The 27,999-nt window shown below is 45.0% G+C and overlaps 1 protein-coding gene across 1 annotated transcript in view; it reads right to left on the minus strand.

The window, feature by feature from the left end:
• HERC2 (HECT and RLD domain containing E3 ubiquitin protein ligase 2) overlaps window positions 1-27,999 on the minus strand; it is a gene marked incomplete in the record, with an annotated part of 3,551,743 nt that overhangs the window by 258,204 nt on the left and 3,265,540 nt on the right. The window contains 1 exon segment of the mRNA XM_044072055.1: window positions 8,243-8,334. Coding sequence (XP_043927990.1) covers window positions 8,243-8,334 — 92 coding nt within the window.

Raw genomic sequence — 27,999 nt, forward strand, 5'->3', positions numbered from 1 at the left:
GGAGGATCTTATAAGGGATCTCAGCTTCTTACTGAGGCTGACCAGGGAAGCTCCTCCACTCATAGGATGTTTCTTCCTTCTGTTGTGCAGTTTGTTTATGGCAGGGGACTACCAGATTGGCTTCCTTTTTTTGGAGGATAGCGTCTTGGTTCTGTTTGGGATAGCACGATCCATGCACTCGTATAAGAGCTTATAGAGTGCATTTGTGTAGGATTCAGCAGTTGTAACTGTACTGTCCATCTGCATGGGTGTCATGAAGTTCACCACTTCTGTCGTAAGAAGCATGAAGTTGGCTTTGGAGAAATATTTTACTGTGGTTTCCTTAATGGGGGGTGAGGGCGGGATGTGGATATCAAGGGTGATAAGCTTATAGTCGGATCGGACCAACGAGGAGTTGACTTCAGGTGTGGAACACCGGTCACTCATGTTGGTAATGACTAGGTCTAGGATATTGTTGCCCCTGGTGGGGGTGTGGATAAGTTGATTTAGGGCATTGGGGTTTATGAATTCCAGAAAGCGTTGAGCTAAGGAGTTGGTACACGAGTAGTTTTCCCAGTTAATGGTGGGTAGTTGAAGTCGCCCATTATTAGGGTGTTTGGTTGAACAATAATATTTTCCAGTACATCAAGAAAAGAGGAGTGGGAATCCTGGGGCATGGTAGGGGATCTGTAGCAAGCTACAATTTGGATTGCAGTTTTGCCCAGAGTTAGTTGCACTTGGATAACCTTGGATGCATTATGCTGAACAACTAGCCTGGAGGTGTGGATATCCTTAATGAATATGGACACACCTCTGCCTTTGGTGTTTCGGTCCAGGTTACATGGCCGAAAAGTGTGGTATGAGTTATAGCCTGGTAGTGCAGGGGTGCTCTCTGGAGCCTTGAACCAGGTCTCAGTCACTGCAGATATTGATGTTCTCCATTTTAAGGAGTGCCTCGAGTGAGTGCATTTTGAGATTTAGACTTCTAGCATTGAGTAGCATTACCCTCAGTTTTTCTCCCCCAAACTTAGCACAAACCTTGCCCTAACTTCCCTCCCACCCTACATATCCAAAAGAGCAGTCATTAAACCCTTGTCTAAGGCAAAAAAACACAGCCTCTATGGGACCAGACGGCATCCCAGGCCTTTAGCCTTTTCCTTTTCGGAATTATAAATAAAGAATAAAAAAAGACAAGTGGAGTTTTATGGTGTCAAGTTGCCTGCCTGGCGCCCAACCTTCCACAGAAAAAGCACACACTTGTACCTAGGGCCAATTCTGCAGCATGTCTTTCGAATGTGGGAAGAAACAGGAGCACCTGGAGAAAACCCATGTGACTGCAGGAAAGAGATGTAGACTCTGTACAGAAGGCACCCCAGTTGAGAATCAAACCAGAGAACTTCTTGCTGAGACGGCATTCCAGGCTGTCTTCTAAATAAACTAAAACATGAATGAGCATCAGCATTAAGTACCCTATTCAATCACAGCCTAACCACAGGCTTTGTTCCTGTGGAATGGAGAACAGCAACAGTTATTCCCCTCCACAAAGGTGGCTTAAAACATGCCCAGGGAACTACTGACCCATAATTCTAACAAGTCTCATCTGTAAAGCCATGGAAAGCATCATCATAGGTGACCTCCAAACCCTGAATCTGACCCAATTCGGCTTCATCAAGGGCAGATCCTGCCTGTTAAACCTGCTGGATTTCTTCAAAAATGTGACCAGGAACACTGATGAGGGCAAATTTGTGCACACAGCATACCTCGACTTGGCAAAGGCCTTTGACACAATCCCACACTCAGCCATTACTGATAAACTTAGCAAACTGAAAGTAAACCCCTTTGTTGTAAGATGGGTTGCGAACTGGCTCACAAACTGATTACACACTATCAAAGTGGGTGACTCCACATCAACCAGTAGACCTGTCACCAAGTAGGCTGCCACAAAGGTCAATGCTGGGCCCCCTACTGTTTGGCATATACTTTTCAGAAGTTCAGGCCAAAACTAAGGGGCTGTGGTTGACCATGTTTATGGACGACTGTAAACTGGGTGCAATTATTGAATCCCAAATGATGTCAGTATACTTCAGGGGGGTCTTATACAGACCACCGACTGGTGTCTTAGTCATGATCCCAAACTGAATGCAAAGAAATGCACCATTATTCCCTTTGGTAAAAACAATGTCCCTTCACACTATCAAATAAAAAAATAATACCCTGTGTACCTACAAAGTGGTAAGATATCTGGGATCAAAAGTAGACTGCGACCTTAGTTTTGACCACCATGAGTCTACTGTAGTAAGGAAGGCTTTCTATGTAGCACATTTGATTAGCAAAGGCATCACCTGTAGAGCAAAGGAAGTTACAACCCCTCTATACTAGTCACTAATCAGGATCATAATTGAGTATAACGCACCTTTCTGCATGTACCGTACAAGGCACCTGCAGCAATTGGAGAGAAGAAGATCAAGGGACTCCAGCATGTGCCTTATACAGACCGACTAAAGTCCCTGCCACTCTACTCAGCATGATATAGACTTCTTGGGGGAGACTTGTGCCTGGCTTACACATCAAGCTCCGACCCAAACCTAATAAATTTGCTGCACATCCATAAATCAAACAGGACTAGAGCTACCCATTCCAGGGACCTAAATATTGCCTGCGACTTGAATATGACATGCTGGAGGGACAGATTTGTCTCCCAGTGATTGCCATATCTTTGGAATAGGCTGACAAATTCATGTGAAACAGAGCATCTCTATGACACTGTTCAAAAGGAGCCTGGACAAGTGGATGGGGCAAGTGTAAATTCTTACTGGGTAATGTACCCACCACCCTCCTGGACATAGTCAGTCATTAATAAATACAATCCTGGGTATTGACTAGAGTATCTATGGCATTACACTGGGATGAAATGGTTATTCTTGAAATGACCTCCCGGTCGATAGCCTAGTAACCTCCTATGATCCTATCGAGCACATCCAATCATCTTTCTGTAGCAGAGGCAAAATGGACTGAACCATGACCATCCAAAACTTTGAAATCTGTACAAGCTAATTTCATTTGTTGAGATTCAGAATTCGTCTCAAAAGTCCTGTCTTTTTTAGCACTATAAAGAATCTTCAGCAAGTTCCCGACCCTCTATGGTCTGCGGGGACCTCTTGGATTACTTTTTCTAGCAGCTTTATTATTCCTAGAGATGCTGCTTCCCTCTGACTGGATGGAACATAGAGGATCTTCTTCACATTGGTGGGAGGAGCTAGAGAACATGGTGTGTGGTATAATCTCTGCACCCATAAATCTTTTGTAATTGATAGCCAGGCTCTCTAGTGCAGAGACGAGCGTCCCCTGACTGTCTCAAGAGGGGAACACAGTAGGACCTGCTTTCAGGAGCACTGATAGGGCTTATCTGAGAAGGAATCCCTGAAGCCCTAGTTCTGTGGGCCACCTCTGGTGTCACAGCAGCGTCTTCTATTTGAGGTTGCCTCACTGTCCCTGGGAGCACTGTCTCCGTGTGAATCGTGAAAAGGATCCTTGGATTTCCTAAACCACATTTTTCTACCTCCTCGCTGATTCCTAGAGAAAGGTCTTTGAGGGGTGGAAAAATGTACACCCACAGCAGAGAGGGTCTTTCTCTCTTGTTCACATCTAGAGAGTGTCTCTTCAACCTTGGAGCCAAACACAGATCATCTGTCAAAGGGTGCACTGAAGAACAAGAATTAAAGGGCTCTGCAAAATCACATAAGCGCATCCAGGCATGTCTCTTCACGGCTATGCCTGAACCTGCAGCCTATGAGGTACCTTTCACAGCATGGGAGATCAACCTCATGGATGCATTCAAGATGAAATGCAGGGTGGCCAATTGTGAGGAGATTCTACTTCCATCCTCAGACGACATAGTCACAGAAAGAGATATGCAAGCTCCTTGATCAGATCTCTCTGTGATCTCATCAAATGTGCCAAGTATTTCAGGGATCTGAGGGGACAAAGGTCACTGAAGCGTGCACACACTTCTCAAATTTGTCCAAAGCCCATGACTCTCTGTTAGGGGGATGGACAGAAGAACTCTGTTCTGCCAGTTCTTTCTTTAGGGCTGGAGCTACAACTACAGCATTGACTGGGACTGCCTCGCTCCAGTGTGTCTTTTTAGTATTGGCTCAACAGTATCCGGGCTCCTCACATGCTTGCCAAGAGACAAGGTTGATGAGCTCATTGGCCAGGGGTTCACCCAAGAAGTAGATGGGCCAAACCTGAAAGCCTCCAAGAACGCCAATTACTCCTGGGACATCAGAGAACCAACCACCTTTTTGTTTCAGAAGCGCCAGGAAGTCTCCATAGGAGATGTCTTCAGGTAGTGGTCTGGGGACCCCTCCCGCTCATCAAAATCAGTGTCCTCTGTGAGAGATTCCTGGGAGGAATCTAAGTGCCTCCTATTACACGTTCTCTTCTGATGGACTTCCTCCATGGGGTGCTCTGGGGAAGTAACAGAAGAGATGACTATGTCCTGACGAATTGGTTGGAGACTAGTTCATGCTTGCTATCCCAATGAAAAGGATGGATGAGCTCAGAGCAAAGAAGTGGATGAGGCAGGGTTGCTTGTTCCAAGAGGTGCTGGGAAGGCTCTTCCCTAGCCAAGGAGAAAGTCCTCTCCCACAACCTCAAAGGCAGAACACCTAGGGGACACAGAAGTTGATGGCAATGAAGCCAGAATCTCTTGAGCCATCAGCTCCTGCAACCCCACCAGCACTCCACCTGAAGAGGGAGTTGCATCCCAAACTATTTAGCTCTGAGGCCCCACATCGAAGAGGCAGCTCTGGCAGCTTCGGAGTAGACTCCAACCTCCTGGATCTGGTGCCGATGTTTCGGCTCAGAGTGTGCTCCGGCTCTGAAAGGTTCAATGCCATTCAGCTTGGGGGAGGCCATCGGAGTCAGAGAACAGATTGTCTTCAGTTCTGATGAATACACCCCCAGAGATCTTAGATCCAAAGGCTCCGAAACAGTGGGTTGGATCAGAGAAGGAGATACCAACAGGGAGGTGGACAAAGGACAGCACGTAGACCCAATGGAAGTCAGAACTGGGAGAAACCCCACCTGAATCTGTGTTATGAGGAATTTCCTCATCATCTTATCCACATTGGCTTCTGAAAGGCTTCTGGTAGACTTAAGAGATGATGTGGTGGAGAGAGGTCTGGTGTCTTTGTGGAGATCCCTCCAAGAAGGGAGAAGAGAGCCTAAATGAAACGATCTTAGAGAAATGACGGAATGGATCAGCGGGGACCTGGATTTCAAAGCAGTCAGATCAGAGAGAAATGGATCTTACTTCTTATGAACTTTTGTAGGAGGCTCCACTGAAGAAGTAGACATTGACTCTGAAGACAGATCAGCAGACCTCCTTTTCCTTTGGCATACACAAAGATTTGACATGTCATGCAACCTGCAAGGGTCAATACCTGAGAGTAAGCTGGGTAGTTTATACATGAGAAATGTGAAAACTGGATGCAGAATAAAAGATGATGACCAGATAAAATTCTTAACCGAGGTATCATGAATGACTTGCATACTCTTCCTAAGAGCTATGGACCTCAACTGCAACTTCCTGATTAAATCTGCAAGTGATATTGCTCTATTTACTTGCCCCCAGTCGGTGAAACCTTTCATGGAAAGAACTGCCATGGTCTTTATTAATCTAAGATGACAATCTGGGCCAAGTTTACAAAACAAGATTTGCTGGAAATCGAAATAGCTTACCAGATGTCACTTTCTTTAGCTAAGCCAAAGTATGTGAAACCAAGGATAATATTAGTTCAGTTTCTGAACTGCTATGAAAAGGAACAAGTCTTACAGCAATGCTGGCAGCTAGGAAAGAAATATACTGTGGAAGGGCAGACAATTCTTTTATACCATGCTTTCTCTAAGTCACATTGCAGCAGGGATTAAAATTTGCACTGGTAATTATACAATGCAAAAGACTGAAAATTAAGCACAGAAGACTTCCCTGACAGTTGTAGGCTGCGGTGGTGGAGCGGTTAGCATTGTCGCCTCACAGCAAGAGGTTCTCCCGTTCGATTCTCGGCTGGAGCACCTTCTGTGTGGAGTCTACATGTCCTCCCCACGGTCGAGTGATGTTTAAAGACATGCAGGTAATTGCGTGCATGAATGGGTGTTCCTTCTTTGAAGGTTGGGTGTCGGGCTGGTAACTCGGCACTGTAAAAATCCACTGCCAATCATTAGTGGACTGGAGTTCCACTGTGGCGATCCCTAACCGGGAAAAGCTGAAAGACATTACTTTTACTGACTTCCCTGGCAGTTCTACAACTGTTATCCCCAGTTAGCAAACATATGTTATGTAAAACAGATGATGACAAGGCTGAAGGAATTGTATCAAATGTTCAGTAAAGATGCAAAAGTAATGGAACCCGCTTAAAGTTGCAGACAATTTGCACTACACTGACATCAAGAGGTAGCTGCAAGAGTAGACTGAGCAAGATGGAAAACAAGTGTGTACATTTGCTCATTACATGGTATGCCATGGTATGATGAGGCACATTTATCCACCTGACAGCAACATTCAAGCAGTTAGACAATGGGAGACCGCAAAATGGGCTGAGCTCAGCCCATTAGCACAGATAATTACAGATACAATGTTTGTCTGTTTAACATACGTGTTGTATAGGGAATGGTGCATAACATGTTCTTCACAAGTTACTTCTCTTAATATAGGTGATATACTCTAGAAATATGTGGGGTATTTACAAGGGTGGTACTCTAGTTATGTACTACCTTTACCAGAGATAACATTATGGCTGTAAATACTTCATTTGCTTTATATTACTTAAATAAGATGTTACACTCATTATTAGAGGTGATTCAACCTGAAAATATATGCGATAAATAATGAGACTCCATAGCTGGGGAGAGGGAGTGGATTGGGCTGTGCATTGTTTAGAAAAAAAAGACATTTTCAGAGATGCAAATGATTTTTGTTTTTTCTATTTTGACATAATGAGAAAAAACAAAAATGTCTAGCAAATGTTTATTAAAGGTGATTTCATATGAAAATAAGCTTTGTGGTCTACCTGACAGTACTGCACTGAGTGGTGTCTCATGCTATGATGAAACATAGTACACTTCACAGACACAAGTCCATAGTTGTGCTAACTGACTATAGTTATTGGTCCATAAATCTTCCCATTCACTGCAGACTATAATCTCCATCTACAGCTCATAGATGCATGTCCATGTACAGTCCAGTGGTATACTGCTGCACCAAGCTGTTACCTTCATATCCTACCTGCAAGATGGAAACTCTGCTACACCAAGCTGCGACTTCTCTCCTTATCAGAGCATAGTACTGCTTCTTTCTCATTTACATGTAAGGAGTACAACCTCGGTCTACCATTTCTTACAACAGAGTAAATTCCTGCATCGTCAAGACTTGGTAACATGGACCTCACCCTTGCTGCTAGAAGCTAGACCCAAGGTTAAACAATAAGATATCATTAAATCTCAACTTTCTGGTAATTCCTCTACTAGGTACATAGTTAAGCTTACTAAAAATTCTGCCTTACTGATACCTTCCTGTCATTCACGACAAAAACTGACAATTTCTCTAAGTACTGCGAAAATAATTGGTACATAACTCTGCTAGGTAATCTGTTAGCTTATACATAAATATGCGTGTATATGGGGGGTTGTGCATGTACATATCACCTTCATTTTCAAACTATACCTCTTGCTCAGCAGCACGGTGAAGTAAACACAATTATTAAACAGAAAAACAAATACTCAAAACATAAATAAAATGTTGCATTTCCAAAGCATACATCTGTTAGGAAGGGTGCAAAACTGTGTACGAAGAATCAGTGATGTCTGTCAACTGTAACATGGTGCTATGGTTTTGCAAATGGCAGTGCAAAACTAAAGAATGCCTAGCAAAGACTGCCTTATCCCCCCTGTACCACTGAATTAAAATTTGTCTTCCACCAATGAAAAATCCTTGTTATAAAGCAGTGATCTCAGCCTCAGTATACTTCATTGTGAAAGTAGATGGGGGGTACAGCTCCATCCAACATTTAGTGCTCCTGATTTAGGATGGTGTGTTTGGGGTGAACTTTACAGTTCTGTGTTTCAGTTATGCATTCCTAAGATTAGTGTTACACAATGCACAATAAACACAGAACATATGAAGATTTTCTACTACAGAAAAAAGTAACCAAGTTATAAAAGTAACATGACTACTGTAAACACTAAAGAAAAAAACTGTTACCATGTATAGACGGATCCAGACTTTGTAAGTGCGACAGAAAATTGTGACCCACATTCCACCTTCATCACACCAAGGCCTGCAAGTGAATCAATCTGAAAAAAAAAAAAATATTAAAACTACACATCTGACATTACTCTGACTGCAGCACATGGATTCTAAAAACACTGTGGACCACTTTCTTGTGTTCAGCATCCCAGTAACAAGGTTCCCACAGTCAATTTATCATTACTTATCAGTGTTTTACAAGGAGGCATGGACCCCCCCCCTTGCAACCCCAATGTGGGGTCTCTGTCTTCACATCTTCTACCTCTAAAGATACTAACTCTTACGGTCCTACAACCTCACAGATGGCATAGTTAGGAGAAGACCACTTCAAACTCAGACTTACAAAGCAGCTGAAACAGAACAATTGCACTGACACTCAAAGCCACTGTAAATGAGTAAAACAAGTTATGAACTTACCACAGTGCCAGATCTGTGCTGCCTATGAGTAAAACAAGTTATGAACTTACCACAGTGCTAGACCTGTGCTGCCTTGTTTTCATTTGGTTCAGCCTTTGGCTTACTGCATCTGATTGTGGTACCTTTCAGAAGCTTTGGATCAAGGACTCTAATTCCTACCCTACCCATAATTCCCTCTGTTCCCCCAAACTACATCAGATTGAGTGTGCCCGCTCAAAAAACACAGAAACAACATATGACACCAGATATAAAAAAAGTAGGCTTAGCTACAATAGGAACTAGGAAAAAGGGTCCATAGTATGAGGAAACAGCAAACGATAACCTGTCCAAATAAAAGATCCCTACGTCAGATCCAGTTGTTCACAGAGAGAGAGAAAAGGGGCAATTTAGGTCGGGGAGGGATGTCGAACCAGACAAAAACAAGACAACATGGAATCAGCATTATGATAAGTTCATAACTTCCATTTCGGATGTTTTCTATTTCATCTGAATCAACCTTTGTGACAGATTCCCAATCAACCAGAAGTCTTGGGTGGTATCAAGGAAGGATATTCCAGAGAATGGTGGAACCAAAGGATGTACATTATCTGCACTGTACATCCAGCTTGCAGTGAAAAACTCAGGTGTGAACAGTAGACCAAGCAGCTGCAGCACAAATCTCATCAATAGGAACTCTATCCATAAAGGCAAAAAAGGTAGCTATTGACCTTGTCGAATGAGCCTTTGGTTTGCTAGGTAAAGAAAGTCCCAGTTTATTGTAAATAAAAGCTGTACAGTCAGAAAACCACCCAGGTGGAACTAATTTTGATATGTTTTAACCAATTTTTAGCTCTGGAGAAAGCAATAAAGAATTGATCAGATTTCCTAATATCTTGGTCCAATGTAAATAAAAACTGAGTTGTTGATATACATCTAGCAAACGCAAAGTACAGGTTTCCTTTGTTAAAAAAACTTTGGGGAAAAACGACATATTAATACTCTGACTGAGGTTCGTTTCAGATGCCACCTTTGGAAAACATGTTGATTTGTTTTCAGGGCCACCCTGTTGTTGTGGAAAACCTTATATGGAGGTTTGCAGGATACAGCTTGCAATTCCAAAATTCTTCTAGATGAATTAACAACCACTGGAAAAAAGTGTTTTCCAAGAAAGAATTTTTAAGTTCACTGTGACTGCAGGCTCAAAGGAAGCCTGAGTTATGGCCTAAAGCATAACAGTGACCGATCCAGTTCCCTTGTGAGATATAACAGAACATCTTAAAAGGAAGGTCCCCTTCAGAAGATTTTAGAAATCTTTAGGGAAGAAATCGGTGTTTGATCATGCCCAATACAGAAATTGGAAATAGCTGTTAGGTGTACCTTGATGGTTGAAAAAACAGTTCCTTTGTGGAAAAGATCTGATAAGACGTCCAAAATAGAAGGAAGAGAGGCTGAAAAAGGGTCTGCTCCATTAGAAGAAGCTCATATGAAAAATGTCACCACTTACTGAGATAACACCTTTCTAGTATTCAGCTTCCTTGCAGCTCAAAGAATATGAACCACCGAAGTGGAAAGCCTGGCATCACTGGCCACCATTAGAATTTGAGGAACCCTGACATTATTCTCAGGGTTTTCACATCCAGACGAGACTGCCCAGAAGACGACTCAGAAGACTTGGATGATGACCCAAAACCCAGGGACGGTGAACTAAATGATGCTAGAGAAAGAGGAACCAAACTTGCCAGGGTCAAAAGGGGGTAATGAGGATTACTCTGGCCTTGTACCTTCTAACTGTGACAAAATTTCTTCATGAGGGAAATGGGAGGAAAGGCATAAAGGAGACGTGGGAGCCAACTGTAGACTACAGCATCCCTTGGTGATTGACCCTGTGGAGGGATTAAGTTAAAATAACTGCTGCACTTGTTGAGGTACTAAGCAAAAAGGCTGCAGAAAGGTTGACTTCAGTGACTGAAAATTTCCATCTCTACTGACTGAGGGACCACACACGAGGAAGAAAAAATGGATCCGGTAAATTTGTCCGCTTTAACACTGGAGGTTCTTGGGATGTGCACTGCAACAGGAAATGGGCAGGAAGACTTCACTCACTGCCACACCCTCATGGCTTCATGCCAAACTGGACATAATCAAGTTCTTCCTTGCTTGTTGATATACCAGACTACTGCCATGTCTGTCTAGATGCAGATCACACCCTCAGGGAGGGAGTCCTGAAAGGCCTGCAATGCTAGGAGGACTGCCCACATCTCCAAAACACTGATGTGAAGATTGGCCTCCATTTGTGTCCAAGAACCTTGAAATATGTTTGAAATGCCCCCCGCCCCCCACCACAGAGGGGAAGCGTCCGTGGTTACTGTTGCCATTGGAGATGGAAGGGAAAATGGTTTAACCTCTGAAACCCCTGGAGGGGTCAACGAGCAAATTATGTGATTTCTGCAAATTTGTGTGAGCGAATCGGTGTGTGCAGCAGGTGACACATGAGAGACCAGTGGACAGACAGGGTCCACCGAATGACTCTCAAATAATATCTTGCTAGGGGAACCAGTGTGCTTGATGATGCATTAAACCTAAAACCCTGAAAATACGTCTTGCAGGTGGGAAAGGGTATTGAAGACCCTCATAAGATACTTGATGCAGGGACGATATTCTGGAATGTATTAGTTTAGCTATCTGACAGTTCGTATCCAAGTGGCATCCTATGAAATCTATCTGTTACACTGGGGTTCACTGACACTGCATGGTTCAATGTAATCCCTAGTTGTGGAGCAAGAAGTCCCTTTGCTGAACCAACAGATCCCCTCAGTTGGTGCAGTAAGGAGCAGATCATCTAAATATGGGAACACCCAGAACCTTGGCAGCCTGAAATACACTGCCACCACTACTATACATACATTTGGTGAACACCCAAGGGCTGTGCTGACACCAAAGCCAAGAGTTCCAAACTGAAAATGACTGGCTCCCAGCATCAAATGGGGAAATCTTCTGGACTGTCTCATTATCTCTATAGGATGGTAGGCATTTTTGAGATCTATCAAGCACATCCAGTCATCCTTCCTCAGAACAGGCAGAATGGACTGAACTATGACAATCTGGAACTCTATCTGTTTCACATACTGGTTTAGTTTGCTTAGGTTAAAAACTGGATTGAGATAAAGAAGTTATGTACCTACCATAACGTTCCATGTTTTTTGTCCTTCAGCTCGGCTTCCTTCTTGCTGGTTGTGTTCGGAACCAATCCCCGGCTCCAACTTGGCCGATTTACTATAGCTCAAGAGCTTTTACTGGCTCGAGGCTAACCCCTATCCCCAAGATGCCTAGCGGTAGCTACCCAGATCTCATTTGTAATAGCCCACACTAGACATACATAGTAAAAAACAAATTTTACTAAGCTCTTATACATTTACAGGTAGGAAGGGAAGAGGAAAAACAATGCATGATTAACTAACCTGATATGTCAGCAGGAAACTCAGCCAGTGTAACCAATAAAGGAACTCCTCTCGATCCTCCAGGAAGGGGGAAGGAGGGGGGGACACAAGAAGAAAGGACAGATGAAGGACAACATGGAACGTTATGGTAGGTACATCACTTGTTTATGTTATGTTGGCCCATCTCGCCTTTGTTCTTGCTGGTTGGGACCGTGCCCCCAGCACCTGTTTTTTGGGCGGCTCACTGGAACAAACTCTTCAGGACCATGAAACCAAAGGATGCCCTATTCCGGGAGACCACATCCACTTTGTAATGAGTGATAAAGGTATGAGGATTTGCCCATGTTGCTGCTGCACAGATTGAATCTAAATGCAATTTAGCTTGGAAGGCAACAGAGGTGGCTAAGGCCCTGGTTGAATGTCCTCTGGCCCTCCATGGAAGCGTCTTTTTATGCAAATCATAAGAATAACTGACTTGTGTCTGACAGCCATTTTGATAAGGTCACTTTTGAAACTGGAGAACCTTGTTTATTGTCAGCAAAGGATACAAACAATTGGTCTGATTTTCTAAAGTCTTTGGTCCTGTGTAAATAAAAATTTAATTGTCTATGAACATCCAGTTGGTGGAGTCTATACTCTGCCTTGTTGCCATAATTGGAGAAGAACACAGGAAGCTCCATGGACTGATTTAAATTATACTCTGAACATACTTTTGGCAAGAAGGAAGGATTGGTTCTAAGAGAGAGACTAACTTTGTCAAAAATGAGATACGGCGGGCAAACAGACAAAGCATGTAATTCAGAAACCCATCTAGCTGAGGTGATAGCAACCAAGAAAAGGGTTTTCCAAGATAGAAATTTCAGGGGACAAGATGCTGCTGGTTCAAAAGGTGGAAGAACCATAGAAGCTAAAACCAAGTTTAGGTCCCGGGGGCGGGGTTTTCTCACTGTGGGCTGTAAAAGAGTTGTACCTTGCAAGAATGCTTTGCACAACATATGGGACATGATGTTAGAACCCAAGTCTCCTACATGAAAATTGGAGATGTCAGCTAGTTTGGACCCTAATAGTAGCAGCAGCTGCCCTCTTTTGAAGGTTTCAGCCAGAAAGTCAAGAATCTTGTGAACAGGAGCAGTGAAGGGATCAATGTCATTACTCTTCGCCCAATAAGAGAACCTCTTCCATTTGCTAGTGTAAATCCTCCTGGTAGTGGGCTTGTGAGAGGACACCAGGATGTGTTGTACAGCAGGGGAATTGTTGGGGAGCCTGGCTAAGACTGGAAGTGGAGGAACCAAGCAGTCAGCTTGAGAGTTTGGAGGGAAGGATGAAGCCCGCCCAACTGATGCATCAGGAGGTCCGGAACTGGGTCCAGCATCCAAGGCTCCAGTTAAAGATGATGGCGGAGAAACAGAAACCATGTCTGACAAGGCCAGTAAGGAGCAATGAGGATGAGTTTGCAACCCAATGACTTTGCTTTCTGAAGTACCTTTGGGATTAGAGGGAAAGGAGGAAAGGCATAGTGTAGTCCTGGAGGCCAATCGTGAACAAGTGCATCCCTAGGTGACTGTCCAGGTGGAGGGACTAGGGTGAAGTAGCTGCTGCATTTGTTGTTGAGGGGAGTGGCAAACAGATCGCAGCATGGCTGGCCCATTTGCGAAAAATCAAGTCTGAAACTTCTTGCTTCGGGGACCACTCGTGAGGCATGAGGATAGCCCTGCTGAGCCTGTCCACTACCACAGTGGATTTTCCAGGAATAAGCGTTGCAATCAGAAAATGTTGGGAAGACATCACCCATTCCCATACTTGAAGCGCCTCCCGACACAAGGGGTAAGATCTGGTCCCGCCCTGTTTGTTGATGTACCATAACACTGACATATTGTCTGTCTGAATTGCAATGGCCCTGGTAGGTAGAGTGTCTTGAAGCGTTTGCAATGCCAGAGGCACTGCTCTCATCTCCAGAACACTGATGTGCAAATGGTACTCGTGAGGTTGCCACATTCCTTGGACAGTCTGTCCCAGATAATGCCCCACTCCACCCAATCTGGGAGGCGTCTGTGGTCACTGTGGCTACTGGATGGGGGTCTAGAAAGGGTCTGCCCAGAGTCACCTGGGAGGAGACAAGCCACCAAACTAAGTCCTTTTTGCAAGTTTCCATGATCAAGATCATGTGTGACATTGGTAAATCCTGGAAAGACCACTGAGCGAAAAGAACCCACTGCAAAATCCTCATGTGGAAGCGTGCCAAAGGAACTAGTGTAATTGCTGCGGCCATTGAGCCCAAGACTTGTAATACTTCTCTTGCCTGAACTTTTGTCTTCTTTATGAGAAACGAAACTTGCTGACGAATGGTTGACATCCTGTTTTGCGGAAGCTCTGCGATCATGCGTCTTGTATCTAAGTCTGCCCCTATAAAAGTAATAGACTGACAAGGCAACAAGGCAGACTTTTCGTAGTTTATGGTGAACCCTAGCTGGGAACAAGTTTGGATCATTTAGTATCGTGCTTTGATCAGTTGATGCTCGGTGGTAGCAGTGAGGAGCCAGTTGTCTAGATATGGAAACACCTGGAATCCTAGAAGCCTCAGGTGAGCCGTGACCACTGCCACACACTTGGTGGATGACTGGCTCCCAGATGGAAGCATAGGAATCTCCTGGATTGCCTGTACATTTTGATGTAGTAGCACGGATCCTGGAGATCTATTGAGCACATCCAACTGTCCTGACCCAAGAAAAAAAGAATGGAATGCAGTGTTACCATCCAGAACTTCGTCTTTTTTACCAATTTGTTTAGCTTGCTGAGATCCAAAATGGGTCTCCAGTCCCCTCTCTTTTTTGGAACTAAAAAGAACCTTGAGTAAGTTCTGGATTCAATTTGGTCTGTGGGGACTTCTTGGATGGCTCTTTTTTTCTAGCAATCTTTGTACCTCTGGGATTGCTTGATTCTGAAGACTGGGTGGAACAGCTGGGATAGAACTCTTTTCTTTTGAGGGGGTAACTGGGAAAAGGGAATTTCGTAACCCCTGGATATTATTGACAGTACCCATGTTTCTCTCGTGATAGTTTGCCAGGCTGCTGGGTACAGTGATGGTCTGCCCCCGACTGCCTCCAGAAGTGGACAGTCGGGCTTCCCTTCAGGAGTGCTGGAAGGGCCTAGCAGAGAACGCATCTCTGTCACCCCTGCTGTTTCGGACCCCCTCTGCCATGAGGTCGGCATCTACCTTTGTTGTTTCCCCCTTTGCCCCTGGGGGAAAACCTCCACATTGTCAGGCGAAGCTCCCTGGGATTTTCAAAACTTCATCTTGCCACTCTTTTGACCTTTAGGATAGGATCTAGATGGAGTGGATAAACAGACTCCTATGGCACAGAGAGTCTTGCCATCCTGTTCACATCTGGTGAGGGTCTCTCTTACTTGACGCCCAAACAAAGATGAGCCATCGAAGGGGGTATTGGTAAACGAAGACTTGAAAGGTTCCGCAAACTGGCAAAGGTGCATCCAGGAGTGTCTCTGCAAAGCTACTCCGGTACCTGCTGCATAAACAATGAGCCTCTTGGAGGAGTTAACCACTGAAGTCAGGGTCGCAAGCTGGGAAGCCGTCGTGTTTGCAACTCCCTCAGCTGTAGGATCTTGCAGGATATTTCCTAGCTCCTTGAGGAGATCCCCCTGAAGTCATGTGAAGTGTGACAAGTAATTCAGCGACCTGAGAGTAAAGGTCGCTGAAGAGAAAGTACAGCTGTGTACACTTACCATAGATGTAGATGTTTGAGTGTATTCACTGTTGCAGTCATCACACTTGGGTTATCTGCCTGCAGGTATGCCCTCAGTCGGCACGAATACCAGAGTCTTGGGATTTCTGCGTCGTATGCTGCCACCTCTTCCATGATGTCAGGGGTATAAAACATGCAGCAGACGTCATTACATCAGTTTTTCTTGCCCCAGATGTCAGGAGCCCCCAAAATAGGAAGCTATTGCATGGTGTGGAACACCTCCAGTAAAAAGTAAATACCCCTGCCATAAAAGATGGCCATAAAGAGGACAGGTACAAAGGATAGAGAAAGCCGGGGGGGGCTGGAGGGAGGGAAACCAGGACTGCAACAGTGAATACACTTGAACATCTACATTTATGGTAAGTGTATACAAGTGTACTATGTTCTTCATGTTTCACTGTTGCAGTCATCACACTCGGGTTGATCCCCAAAGTTGAGGAAGGGTGGAGGCATCAAGAAGTGTTAGGGTTAGCTAGCAGGCCTTGTAAGACTGCTGCAGAAAATCCAGCTCTGGATTTAGAAAAAATAGGTAAGTGGTAATGCTTGGTGAAGGTGTGTACAGAACTCCAGGTTGCAGCTTCCAGGATGTCCCTGGTAGGGATTCCCCTGAGAAATGCTGTAGAGGTTGAAGTAGTTCTAGTGGAATGAGTTCTGATCCCCAGTCGGGTAGGTTTTCCATGGTGCTTGTAGCAGAAATGGCTGCAGTGTGCTATCCATTTAGAAATGGTTTGCTTCGAAATGGCCTTGCCCTCTGCCCCCGTAGCAAAGCTGACTAGCGGCTGGTCAGATTTTCTGAAAGGCTTAGTCCTGTCAAGGTAGAACCTGAGCTGTCTGTGCACGTCCAAGGAGTGTAGGATCCTTTCCCCCTTTATTCTGAGGATTAGGGAAAAAGGTTGGCAAATGGATGGATTGGTTTAAAGCCACACTGGATACCACCTTAGGCATAAAGGAAGGGTTAGTCCTGAGGAAAACTCTGTCAGCATGGAAAATAATGAAGGACTCCACCACCATTAGTGCTTGTAACTCAGACACTCTTCTTGCTGAAGTAATAGTTAGAAGTAAGGCTGTTTTCCAAGAGAGGAATTTTAACTCTGCTGAAGCAGCATGTTCAAAAGGGGGGAAGTGTGAGCTTCTCCAGTACAAAGTTAAGGTCCCAGGGTGGGGTGGGAGCTCTCCTAGGAGGCCTTAAATTGTTAGCTCCTCTCAGGAACTGTTTAATGAGAGGGTGAGAAAAAATAGGTGGCTCAGTATTATAATGAGCTGAGATGGCAGAGGCATGAATCTTAATGGATGAGAAGGATAGGCCTCTGTGGAGCAGCTCTGCTAGGTAATCAAGGATTTGAGGTAAGATGGGCATAGCTGTGTCCTTTCTTTGAGACTGACTCCAAGAACAATATCTTTTCCACTTTTCAGCATAGGATTTCCTAAAACTAGGCCTTCTGGCCTCAAAGATGACATCCAGCACCTGTTTGCTGAGGGATGCTGGTGGTGTATTCAGGGGATAAGCCAGGCTGCAAGGTTTAGGGTTTGCAGCTGTGGATGCAAAATTTGTCCCTCCTGCTGAGACAGCAGGGAAGGTGTCTGATGTAGGTGCCAGGGTGCCACTGTTGTCAGACTGCATAGGAGTGGGTACCAGTGCTGGCGTGGCCAGTTTGGTGCAATAAGGACTGCCCTTGGCCTGTCCTGTTTGATCTTGAGTAGTACTTTCGAGAGGAGAGGCAGAGGAGGAAAATTATAAATTGAGAGGTTTTCCCATGTAAAGGACAGGGCGTCCACCTTCCAAGTTCTACTGTGAGGGTTCATGGTGCAAAATTTGCTCAACTGGTGGTTTGGGGGGGGGGGCAAAAAGGTCCACCTCCAGTGTTCCCCACCTCTGGGTTAGAAGTTTGAATGAGTTGGGTTCCAGTTTCCACTCGTGAGGGTCCAGTAGATTTCTGCTCAAGTCATCTGCCAGTGAATTTTGATTGCCTGGCACAAATTGAGCTTGTAGGCGCACTTGGTTGCTCAAGGCTGTGTTCCACAGAGCCATGGCTAACCTGCAGAGTGGGTAAGAATGAGTTCCGCCCTGCTTGTTTATGTACCACATAACTGTGGTGTTGTCTGTCTGTCAGGAACTGTCCTGGAAGGATAAGGTATTTGAAGGCTGTCAGAGCATTCTGTACAGCTAGCATCTCTTTTTGATTGATATGCAGGGGAATTTGTTCTAGGCTCCATTTGCCTACCATGTGAGCCCCCCCATGCATAGTCTGATGAGTCTGTTGTCAGGGTTTGGGTGGAAAGGGGTTGAGTGAAAGGAAGTCCCTTGTTGTGGTTGCATGCTTCTGTTGACCAAAGGAACTCTGCCCTTAGACAAGGCATGATAGGAATCATTGTTTCCAGGTCCTGAGAATGCTGACACCAGAGACTTTTTAAGTACCACTGAAGTTTCCTCACATGCAGTCTTGCATATGGAATTAGCAGAATGCATGAGGCCATGAACCCTAGGGCTTGCAGTATTTTCCTTGCAGATAGTTGGGTTTGGTGGCCATCAGTTTGAAATAGTTTGTCAAATGGACCTGCTTTTCTGGAGTGAGGAATGCCATCTGGGAAGTTGTGTTCAAGCTTGCTCCCAAGAATACAATTTGTTGGCTGGGCACCAGTTGTGATTTCTTTTTGTTGATGGTGTATCCCAGTGAAGTTAGAAGTCTTTTTACATATGCCAGGTGGTGAAGCAGAAATTCCTGACTGTCCGCCTGAATCAGACAATCGTCCAAGTATGGGTAGATTTGAATATTTCTTTGCCTGCAGTATGCAATGGCTGGAGCCAGGCATTTTGTGAATACTCTGGGCGCAGTAAGACAAAGGAAGTGCAGAGAACTGATTGTGCATAGAGCCTGCCCTGAAACATAGATATTTCCTGCAAAATTCCCTTATGTGGATGTGCAGCTAAGCTTCTTTTAAGTCTAGGGTGACTAACCAGGCATCCTTGGATAGCATAAGAAGAAGCTGTTGCAGTGTAAGCATTTTGAATTTTGGGACCACCAGAAAGGTGTTGAGAATTGATAGATCCAGGATAGGGTGCCAAGAGCTCTCTTTTCTGGGCACCAGGAACAGTCTGCAGTAGAAACCCTGTCCCCTTTGTTCTGCTGGAACAGGTTGAATAGCCCTGATCTGGAGAAGGAAAAGTACTTGCTTTTGAGCCTCTGCCCACTGGTTTGGAGGAAGGTCTGGCAACCCACTTGGGGTTGGCAGTGAGTGGAAGTAGACTCTGTATCCCTGGGATACAATGTTTAGAACCCATCGGTCCAGAGTAATGGACATCCAGTTTTTTGCATGAAGGGCTAGTTTTCTTCCTAGGGGTGCAAGTACTTGGGTATGGCTGGGAGGATAATTGGAAAGTCATTGTGAACTTTTTCCATAAGGGGGTGGGGGCTTACCACTCCCTGGTTTTGAGGTAGAAACACTCCATTGTTTAAATCTATGCATACCCTGAGACTGTAGTCTTGGGTGGTCTGTTTCCCCTGGGTTTGGACTGAGAAGGCCTGACAGGGACTGGAAAGGACCAGTTTTTTGAAGGCCAATGCCTCCTGAATCTAGGTGGCTGCACCTGTAAGAAATCTTTGATGGTTTGCATAGATTTCTTCCATCTTTTAAGAATAACTTCTGCTTTTGTGCCAAACAAATGCTCCTGATTTAATGGAGCATCTAGTTAATTTTGTTTTGACATGGTCTGGCAAGACTTGTTCCTTTAGCCAAGCATGCCTTCTCAGTACAGATCCAGTGACAGCAGCCCTGCAAGATACTTCTAAGGCATCAAACCCCACTGCAAAGTATGTTTACTAACTTGGTTTGCAGAATGCAGTAACTCTTGTAAATCTTTATTTTCTGCACAATCTGGAAGCAACAACATTTTTTGTTTAATTAGTTCCATAACATGTTGCTAGTACTTCAACATGTGAAACTGGCAATTCAAGGCCCTGATGGCAAGAGTTGCAGAGGTATATACCTTCTTACTCCATCTGTTTAAAGCTCTAGAATCCCTGTCTGAAGGGGTAGGGTTTTTGGCTATAGTAGACTTAATGCCTTTAGGCCCCTGGGAAATGGTCTCTGGATCCGCAGTAGGAGTCTTAAAGAGAAATTTGTGAGAGTCAGGTACTCTGAAGTACCTGTCAGGTTTTCTAGGAGCTGGTGGTAAAGTGTCAGAAGTAAGACTGGACTCCATGAAGACATCGTATAGCTAGAGGCCTGTGCTGAGGCAAATTTAAAAATTCCCTGAGTCTCTTTTTGGACTGAGAATAGTCCTGGCATTCCCAGTGGAAATGCTCTCAAGGTATGCAAGGTTTCACCAAAAGAAAAATCCTCTGGAGGGAGGCAGAGGGAATGGATTCCTCTGCATCTGAATCCTCGTAGGTAGATAAGGATATGTCCTGGTAATCAGAAGGGTCAGAGTCATCAGACTCCTGGTTTGTAGAATCAGAAGGAAATTCAATTCCTTTTAGCAGAGGAAGGCTGGCTTCCCCCCAATTAGAGTAATAAGCTCTTCAGCCATTCTAAGCATTTGTTTTTGTGGCATGGGAGCTTGAGCATGCGCTTTGGATGTCGTCTTTCTAGGCGTAGTGCAAACTCTCAGCCTGAGAAACTCAGTAGTTTTAGTTAAAAATGAAGTTGTCTGTTTAATATGAATATCGGTAGGTCAGAATACACCCTCAGAAGCCAGTGTCTGCACAGTGGCTCTGGACCCATCCAAGGTAGAGACATCCGCAGGTTCCATAGTCGAAGAAGCATCTCGCGGCATACCGGACTCCGAATGGGTCTTAGTAGAGGCCTGCAAATCTGCAGAAGTGGGCATCAGGGGCCTCACTGATTACCGCCAGACTGGCGACTAGCTTAACGGAAGCGTCGTTTGCAGTTTTTGACCTAATGCGGTCTGTCTCTGTCTTTGCGCTTTTTCAGATCATCAGTAGTCGGATGGCTTACCAAAGCCATTTTGGAATACAGAGAATGAGAGCGAAAGAATTTAGCTACAAAAATAGCCCAACAACGAATGGTTCGGGCGTTAAACAAGGCATAAAACCAACAGTGAGGGACGTCGTGGTCTGGGCCTAACCAGGTGAAGCAGTAAGAATGAAAATCTCTGTGAGGTATTTGCTTTCCACAGGCAAGACAATTGTTAATATTTTCTGACATCGGTTAGAGCAAGAAAAAAGAATCCCTAACGGGGTTACTTAGCTTTAGAAGACTTCAGGTTTGAAACTCGAAAAACGAATATTTCAGGTAGCGGCCGACCAGCCTTGTGAACTGCTTCTGCTTAGAGCTCCTTCTCGGCAAGGAAGACTGATGTAATGGCGTCGGCTGCATGTTTTATACCTCTGACGACCTGATGTCATGGAAAAGGCAACAGCATCTGACGCAGAAATCCCAAGACTCTGGTATTCGGGCCGACTAAGGGCTACCTGCAGGCAGATTACCCAAGTGTGATGACTGCAACAATGAAACACGAAGAACATCATACGCTTCCCATACCTGTCCATTGTACAAGACTCCTTGTTCAGCGGATGGACAGATGAAGTTTCCACAAGTTTCTTCTTAGTGGCTGCTGCCACCACCATGGCATCAACAGGGGCCCCCTTTGGAAAGGAACGATTTATCCTCGGGAGCAGTAATAAATTTATTCTGTCTCCTCAGAACTGGTACCATGGTCTCTGGAGCACTCCACGCCTTTCGACTCACTACAGACAAAAGTGGGTCAAAAGGTGGAGACACCCAAGAGCTGGAGGGTCGGGAACCAAGTGCGTCCAGGTAGACAGACTTGTCCTCAGAAGGGGCTAGGGACTTTCAGACACCCCTCTACCCCTCTGTCTAAGGGTTTCCAAGATGTCCGAAAAGGAGACACCCTCAGAGGGAGACTGTGGGGACCCTTCTGATTCAAACAAGTCTTGTGTGTGAAGTGATGGACTCAGGGGAGTCTAGATGCTTCCTCTTACATCTTTTCTTCCAAGAGACCTCCTCTGAATGTTCGGGGAAGGTTTCGGAAAAGTGGGGTCGCCCAATGGGGTGTCCTGGGGCACAGGTTCCCTACGCTTGGAGGCAGGAGGAGGGTCAAAGGCAGCCACAGGCACGGAGGGAGAAGTAGCCAATGGGGGCGAGGGGGGAGCAGTCTCAAGAGATAGCACACTCATCACCTCGAAGGTGTCACGGTCCCGAGTCAAAGGAGCCTCCGGCTCCGAAGAGCCCGGAGATCTCCTGTGAACCGAGAGCAACAGCTTGAGGCTGATGTGGGAGCCGAGCTCACCTGCGGCGAAGCTCCGAGAGGGAGAGCGGGTCGGACAAGGGTCCAATGCCACTTCCCCCCTCAGAGCCAGTGAGAGAGCTTCGGCGCCAAGATCCCTCAATGGACTGAGATATCAAGGAGATCACAGCGGGTGTCGGAACTGATAAAGGAGAAGTAAATGGAGCTGACGATTCCACCACCACGACCTCCATGCACTTCAGCTCCGAGCTCAAGAGAGTATGAGGAGGAACTCATAGAAAAGCTAGATGGGGTCGAAGAAGCCAATTCCTTATGGGCTGGGCTCGATAGTAATTTAGCAAATGCCTGTGACTTGAGGAGCCTATTGACCACTCTCTCCACGTCATGATCCGGAAGCCTGGAGGACCAAGAGGAGTGCGAAGAGGACCGGTGACTGCATGCTCCAGATTGTGACAAAGGAGATTGTGGACCAGAGTGTACCGGCTCCAAAGGAGGAGACCTTGTTCTTTTTCTAGACTTCACTTTGTCAGAGCCAACATTGGGAACCAACAGAGTCGAAGTGGAGTTTGTTCCGAACTCGGACCCGATGGCTTAGTGGATTTTTCAGACACTTTAGTTGGCTGAGGACCCTGAGATGAAGAATCTTGAGGGTTCTTCAGAAGGCCACGCAAAATTAACTTATTCTTTCTCTCCTGCAGGACTCTGAAACTGAAAGCGTGACAATAGAGCACGAGTCCTGCAGGTGAAGAGCCGCTAAATAATACACACAACTCATGTGCCCATCCGTAAGGGACATTTATTGGCAACACGAGTAGCATTTTTTTAACCCAGAGGGTTTCGACTCTCTGGACATTGTGGATAATTTGGCAGAAAAAATGATCACAGCGAGAAAACAAGGCTGTAACCAGCTAACAGCACACAACTAAAACTACTACAAAGGCTGTAACGGATAGCCCAAACAGGAAAGGAAATCTCTCTCTTTTTTTTTTTTTTTTTTTTTTTAAGAAAGAGAAGAAGAAGAAAGGGGGAGCGCCTCTAGTTTAAACGGGCTCAAAGGAAAAGGCAAGACCTGAGGAAGAAAACGACAGCCAAAAACATCCACAACAGTCGTTAGACTAACAGGGGATAATATATGCTCTAACAATGTTAATTAAACCACAACACCTTGGAAAGGATAACAATATAAGTGAAAAAACACTAAGTAATTAGCCTGAGCCAGTAGTCCCAATCACGACGCTGCAAGCGGCAAACGAGATCTGGGTAGCTACCACTAGGCATCTTGGGATAGGGGTTAGCCTTGAGCCAGTAAAAGCTCTCAAGCTAAGTAAATCGGCAGAGTCGGAACCGAAGATTGGCTCCGATCCCAACCAGCAAGAACGAAGGTGAGATGGGACAACATAACATTCCATGTTTTCTTCAGAACTAAAAATAACAGAATAGCATGGGGTGCTGGGTGACACTTTTTTAGTAACTTTTTTACTTCTGCTAGTGCGAAATACATCTGACTTGGTGGTACGTTAGGAATTCTACTCCTTCTCTTTAGAGGAAACAAAGAGAATGTAGCCTCGGAAGATTATCCTCAGTACCCACATACCTTGTGTGATGGCCTGCTAAGCTCGGAGGTACAGGGATGAGAGCGCGCTGACTGCCTCCAGAGTGTAGTAATTGAGCAACTCTTCATGAGCACTGACAGGGTTTTCTCAGAAGGTCTGTCAGCAGGAATGTCTTGGATAAACCCTGAGATATCTGAAACCTCATATTTTCCCACTTCTCTCTTCATTTCCTAAGAAAAGGTCCTTTGAGGGGTGGAAAAATGGATTCCCGTGGCAGACAGGGTCTTCCCTTCCTGTTCAATCCTTGTGAGCATTTACTTTACCTTCGGTCCAAACAGAGTTGAACTGTCAAAGGGGGCATTAATGAAGCTTTTTGCAAAGTCCATAAGCACATCCAGGCATGCTGGCAGATGGTGATGCTGGTGTCTGCTGCTCTGGCTATATCACTGGCTGTGTTAGAAAGCAGACACAGTGGACATTAACTGAAGCGTAGACAACTGAGACTCCACTGACGACTAGATGTCCACAACCAAGTCACTCAAGAGGGACTTGGTCAGTTCTTTTGCTAAGTCCAGCTGAAATCTTGCCATATGTGCAATGTAGTTTAGCATTCTAAGTGCAAAGGTTTCTGAAGCATACATCCATTTCCTAAATCTGCCCAATGCCTTGAGCTTCCTGTTAGGGGGATGGATAAATGTACACTCCACAGAGTTTATTTTTTATAGCTGCCACACCAACCATGACATCAACTGGAGATCCTTGCTTCAGTGCGTCTTGCGCTTAGGGACAACCAAAATATTGTCCAGTTTTCACGGTACTGGTACCACCACATCAGGATCCTCTCACTCCTGCTGTACTACTCGGCCATAGAAGAGCCAGCCACAAAAGCCTCAAAGAACACAGATTCCTCAGGAGAAGGCATGGAGGTGGACCAACCTCCCCTGCTGCTTCATTAATTCAAGAATATTACTGAAGGTGACATCTTCCATAGGGGGTCATCGGGTCTCTTCATCCTCATCAAAATCTGTGTCTTTTGTGACGGACTCCAGAGAGGAGTTTTAGTGTCTTCATTCACAATACTGTTTCCTATGACCCTGCCTGATAAGGGTTGCTGGGGAAGAGATGGAATCAGACCAGGAACTCGCATGGTGAGCACCCCAAGGCTGAATGAGGCTAACTGCCCCAGTTGCTCAGAATGCAAGGCTCGGGATGCAGTATCCAAAGGATGTCAGGATGGAGCCAAGCACTGCAGACACACCTCTTCTTTCAGTCTAACAAGAATCATTACAAATGCCTTGAATGCCAAGGACACAACAGAAGCTGAAGCACTCCTACAATCCAAAAAGGGGGCCAGAATGGACATCTTCGGCACACAGAAGCCCTGGCTCTAAGGCTGACAATGGAGCTAATCCACCAAGGGGCTGAGGCACCAAGGGGGAGCATGGACCCCGGACCTTAAGCCTCAGCCCCTGAGGCACTGGCTCCTAGACTCATCGCAATACAACAAAATTGGAGAACAGAGAGTAAGGGATACTGTTGGCGTTGAAGTGGAAAGAACTGTCGGCTACAATGTAGGTGTTCTGTGAAGGATCAGATCCATGAGCTTTGGATCCAAACAACAGGCTAGAATAAGAAAAACTAGTGGCAGGGCTGATGGATCTGTACCTAGGATGCCTGAGAAGGATGGTGCTAGGAGGACCCCCAGTTGAATTTGTGTGTGAAGAAGACTCTGCATCATCCTGGCAATTGCTGCTTTTGTAAAGCTCCTCATGGAGCCTAGGACAGATAGGCTCCATTGAAAAACAGAGAGATGATGTTGGAAAACAGATTTGGATGGTTTCTGGATCTGAACACTTTGGCATTTCTGGCAATGAACCCAAATTTTCTGTTGGATCTGGAGGCCACTTTTTGGATCTTATCTGTTTCCTCTTTCTCTTGGTTTATCCCTCTCTTTTTCCTCATCATTAGAGGGCTTTGCTTTCTCTATCCTTTTAGCCGGAGGAGACGATTGTGAGGTAGAGGACTGTGCTAAAGGCCCCAACTGGGCAGGAAACAAGCCCTTCAGAACTAGCTGCTCTCTCCTTCCCTGAAGTGCTCTAGCTCCAAAAGAGGCACAAACCTCACAATCAGCGTCTAGGCGTGCTACCCCAGGAAATACACACTCAAAAAGTGAGGGCCCTGTGTCTGCAGGCCAAACAATGCCTGAAACTGGCAAACTTGTCTGACATACCGGTAAGACAAAACAGAAAAAAGCACAGCACTAGTTGACCAACCAAATGGAATGATTAACACCAGAAAAACCTTTAAAGTTTTAGGCGAAGTAAGGAACAATGCAACAGTAAAAACATAAGAAAAATATAAAGAATCATTTCACTGAAAAACAACTACTACTATTACGACATAAAAAAACAAAAACTTTTTTTTAATTAAATATCGGGGGGGGGGGTGAAAGATAAAGATAGAGTTAGACCTCAAAGACCATGTCTTTCTGGACCAAGTGGTAAACAAGATTTGAGATAGTTTGGGGGAACAGAGAGAATTGTGAGTAGGGGTGGAGTCACAGCCCTGAATCCAAAGCTTCTGAAAGGCACCACTGCAAATCCGATGGCCCAAAGGTTGAATCAGATGAAAACATACATCAGATACAAAGTTTTCTGCAGAGGTTTACCTCCACTTGTACCCTCACACCTTTGCAAGTGTAACTAATAACTCACAGCAATGCAGGCAAGGGGACACTACCTCACTGGCAGTGTTGTCTAACAGCAGAAACAAACTGCAGCTGCCCAGTGCAGCACTGTATAAATATAGCTACCACAACCCACAGAATACCCCAAACACAGTCCTGAACAACCAGTAACACCCAATGATAGTTCAAAATAAAATAAATTACCAAAACTGCCCACAGTGATGAGAAAATAAAGCACACAGTGCACTACTTGACAATACATTAAACTGATTAAACTATTACATTGAAACTGACAAAGTACAGGCAGTAGACAATACTGGGATTACCCATTTAAAGATGAGTTGTAAGGGGACAAAGCCTAGACAATGGGAATGCATGGGGAGTTGTAGCTCGCTCAACAAAAAAGGTGATCATCAGTATTACAAATTAGTAAAACAGTCAGCAAGAACCTCATTGCCAATATGTTAAGTGCAAGAAAACTGTCTGCTGGATTATCTAACAGACTCAGTTGCACCAAAAGGTAAACTACGACCCAAGTGCATTTCTTTCTAAAGTTAATCAAATCTCATACATGCTGCCTCCTTTCTACAGTGAATACCATCCAGCTGGGGCTAGTGCCTGTACTGCTACTTCTGAGACAATCATGCACTGAAATACAGCATCTGTCCACCTGGGATTGCAGACCTAGCTTTTAACCACCTTCATCATGCCACCAAGGTCAGCCTACTGGGACTGAAAGCACTAGTTAAACCAATGTCTCATAGATGTCGGTGAAGGTCCCATCCCTGTATTGGCAGGCAAGCTGACCAAAGGTTTGTAGTACCAGGTTAGGGGGGGTGAACTATTTAAAGCTTTTTTTTAAGACAGAAATGACTGCATTGATAATCAGTACAATTAAATCAGTATGCTAACATGACAATCAAAATAAACTACAAGCCTTGTTCAAGCAAAATAAAACAGAAGGAAAAAAGAGCAGTTTACTATAAGCAAAGAGACAAATCCAAAAGTCACTTGTTACAAAGCCACATTCTGAAGAACAGTAATTCCATATATCCTACTAAGCACCGAAAGACCTCATTGATGTGTTATGATTTAACTTAAAATTAAAATAATTTGAATTCTTTAATGAGTATCATGGTAGAGCTGCGGTGGTGCAGCGGTTAGCGTTGTTGCCTCACAGCAAGAGGTTCTCCCATTCGATTTTCATCTGGAACGCCTTCTGTGTGGAGTCTGCATGTCCTCCCCGTGGTCGAGTGATGTTAAAGACATGCAGGTAGGTGTGAGCGTGAATGGGTGTGCCTTCTTTGAAGGTTGGGCTTCGGGCTGGCACAACTCAGCACCGTAAAAAAATCCACTTCCAATCATTAGTGGACCGGAGCTCCGCTGTGGCGACCCCTAACCAGGAAAAGCTGAAAGACAATTATTATAATGAGTATCAGGGTATCTTCCTAAGGTGCTATGCATTACAAACCGTCTGGATGTATGTTCTTTAGTATTTGGCTATGAAACCAAGCACCCTCCAATATTACAATGAATTAATGAATATCAGGGTAGTTATGTCACTGTCCCCATATGTTCCCAAATCCTGAACAGCTGGGTTAACTCTTAGGGGTGTACTGTCAATGGGGTAGCTCCCTGGGTTAGATATCT

This window comes from Protopterus annectens, chromosome 5.part0 (assembly GCF_019279795.1).
Source record: "Protopterus annectens isolate FY-2018-M chromosome 5.part0, PAN1.0, whole genome shotgun sequence".
Classification (NCBI taxonomy): Eukaryota; Metazoa; Chordata; order Ceratodontiformes; family Protopteridae; genus Protopterus; species Protopterus annectens.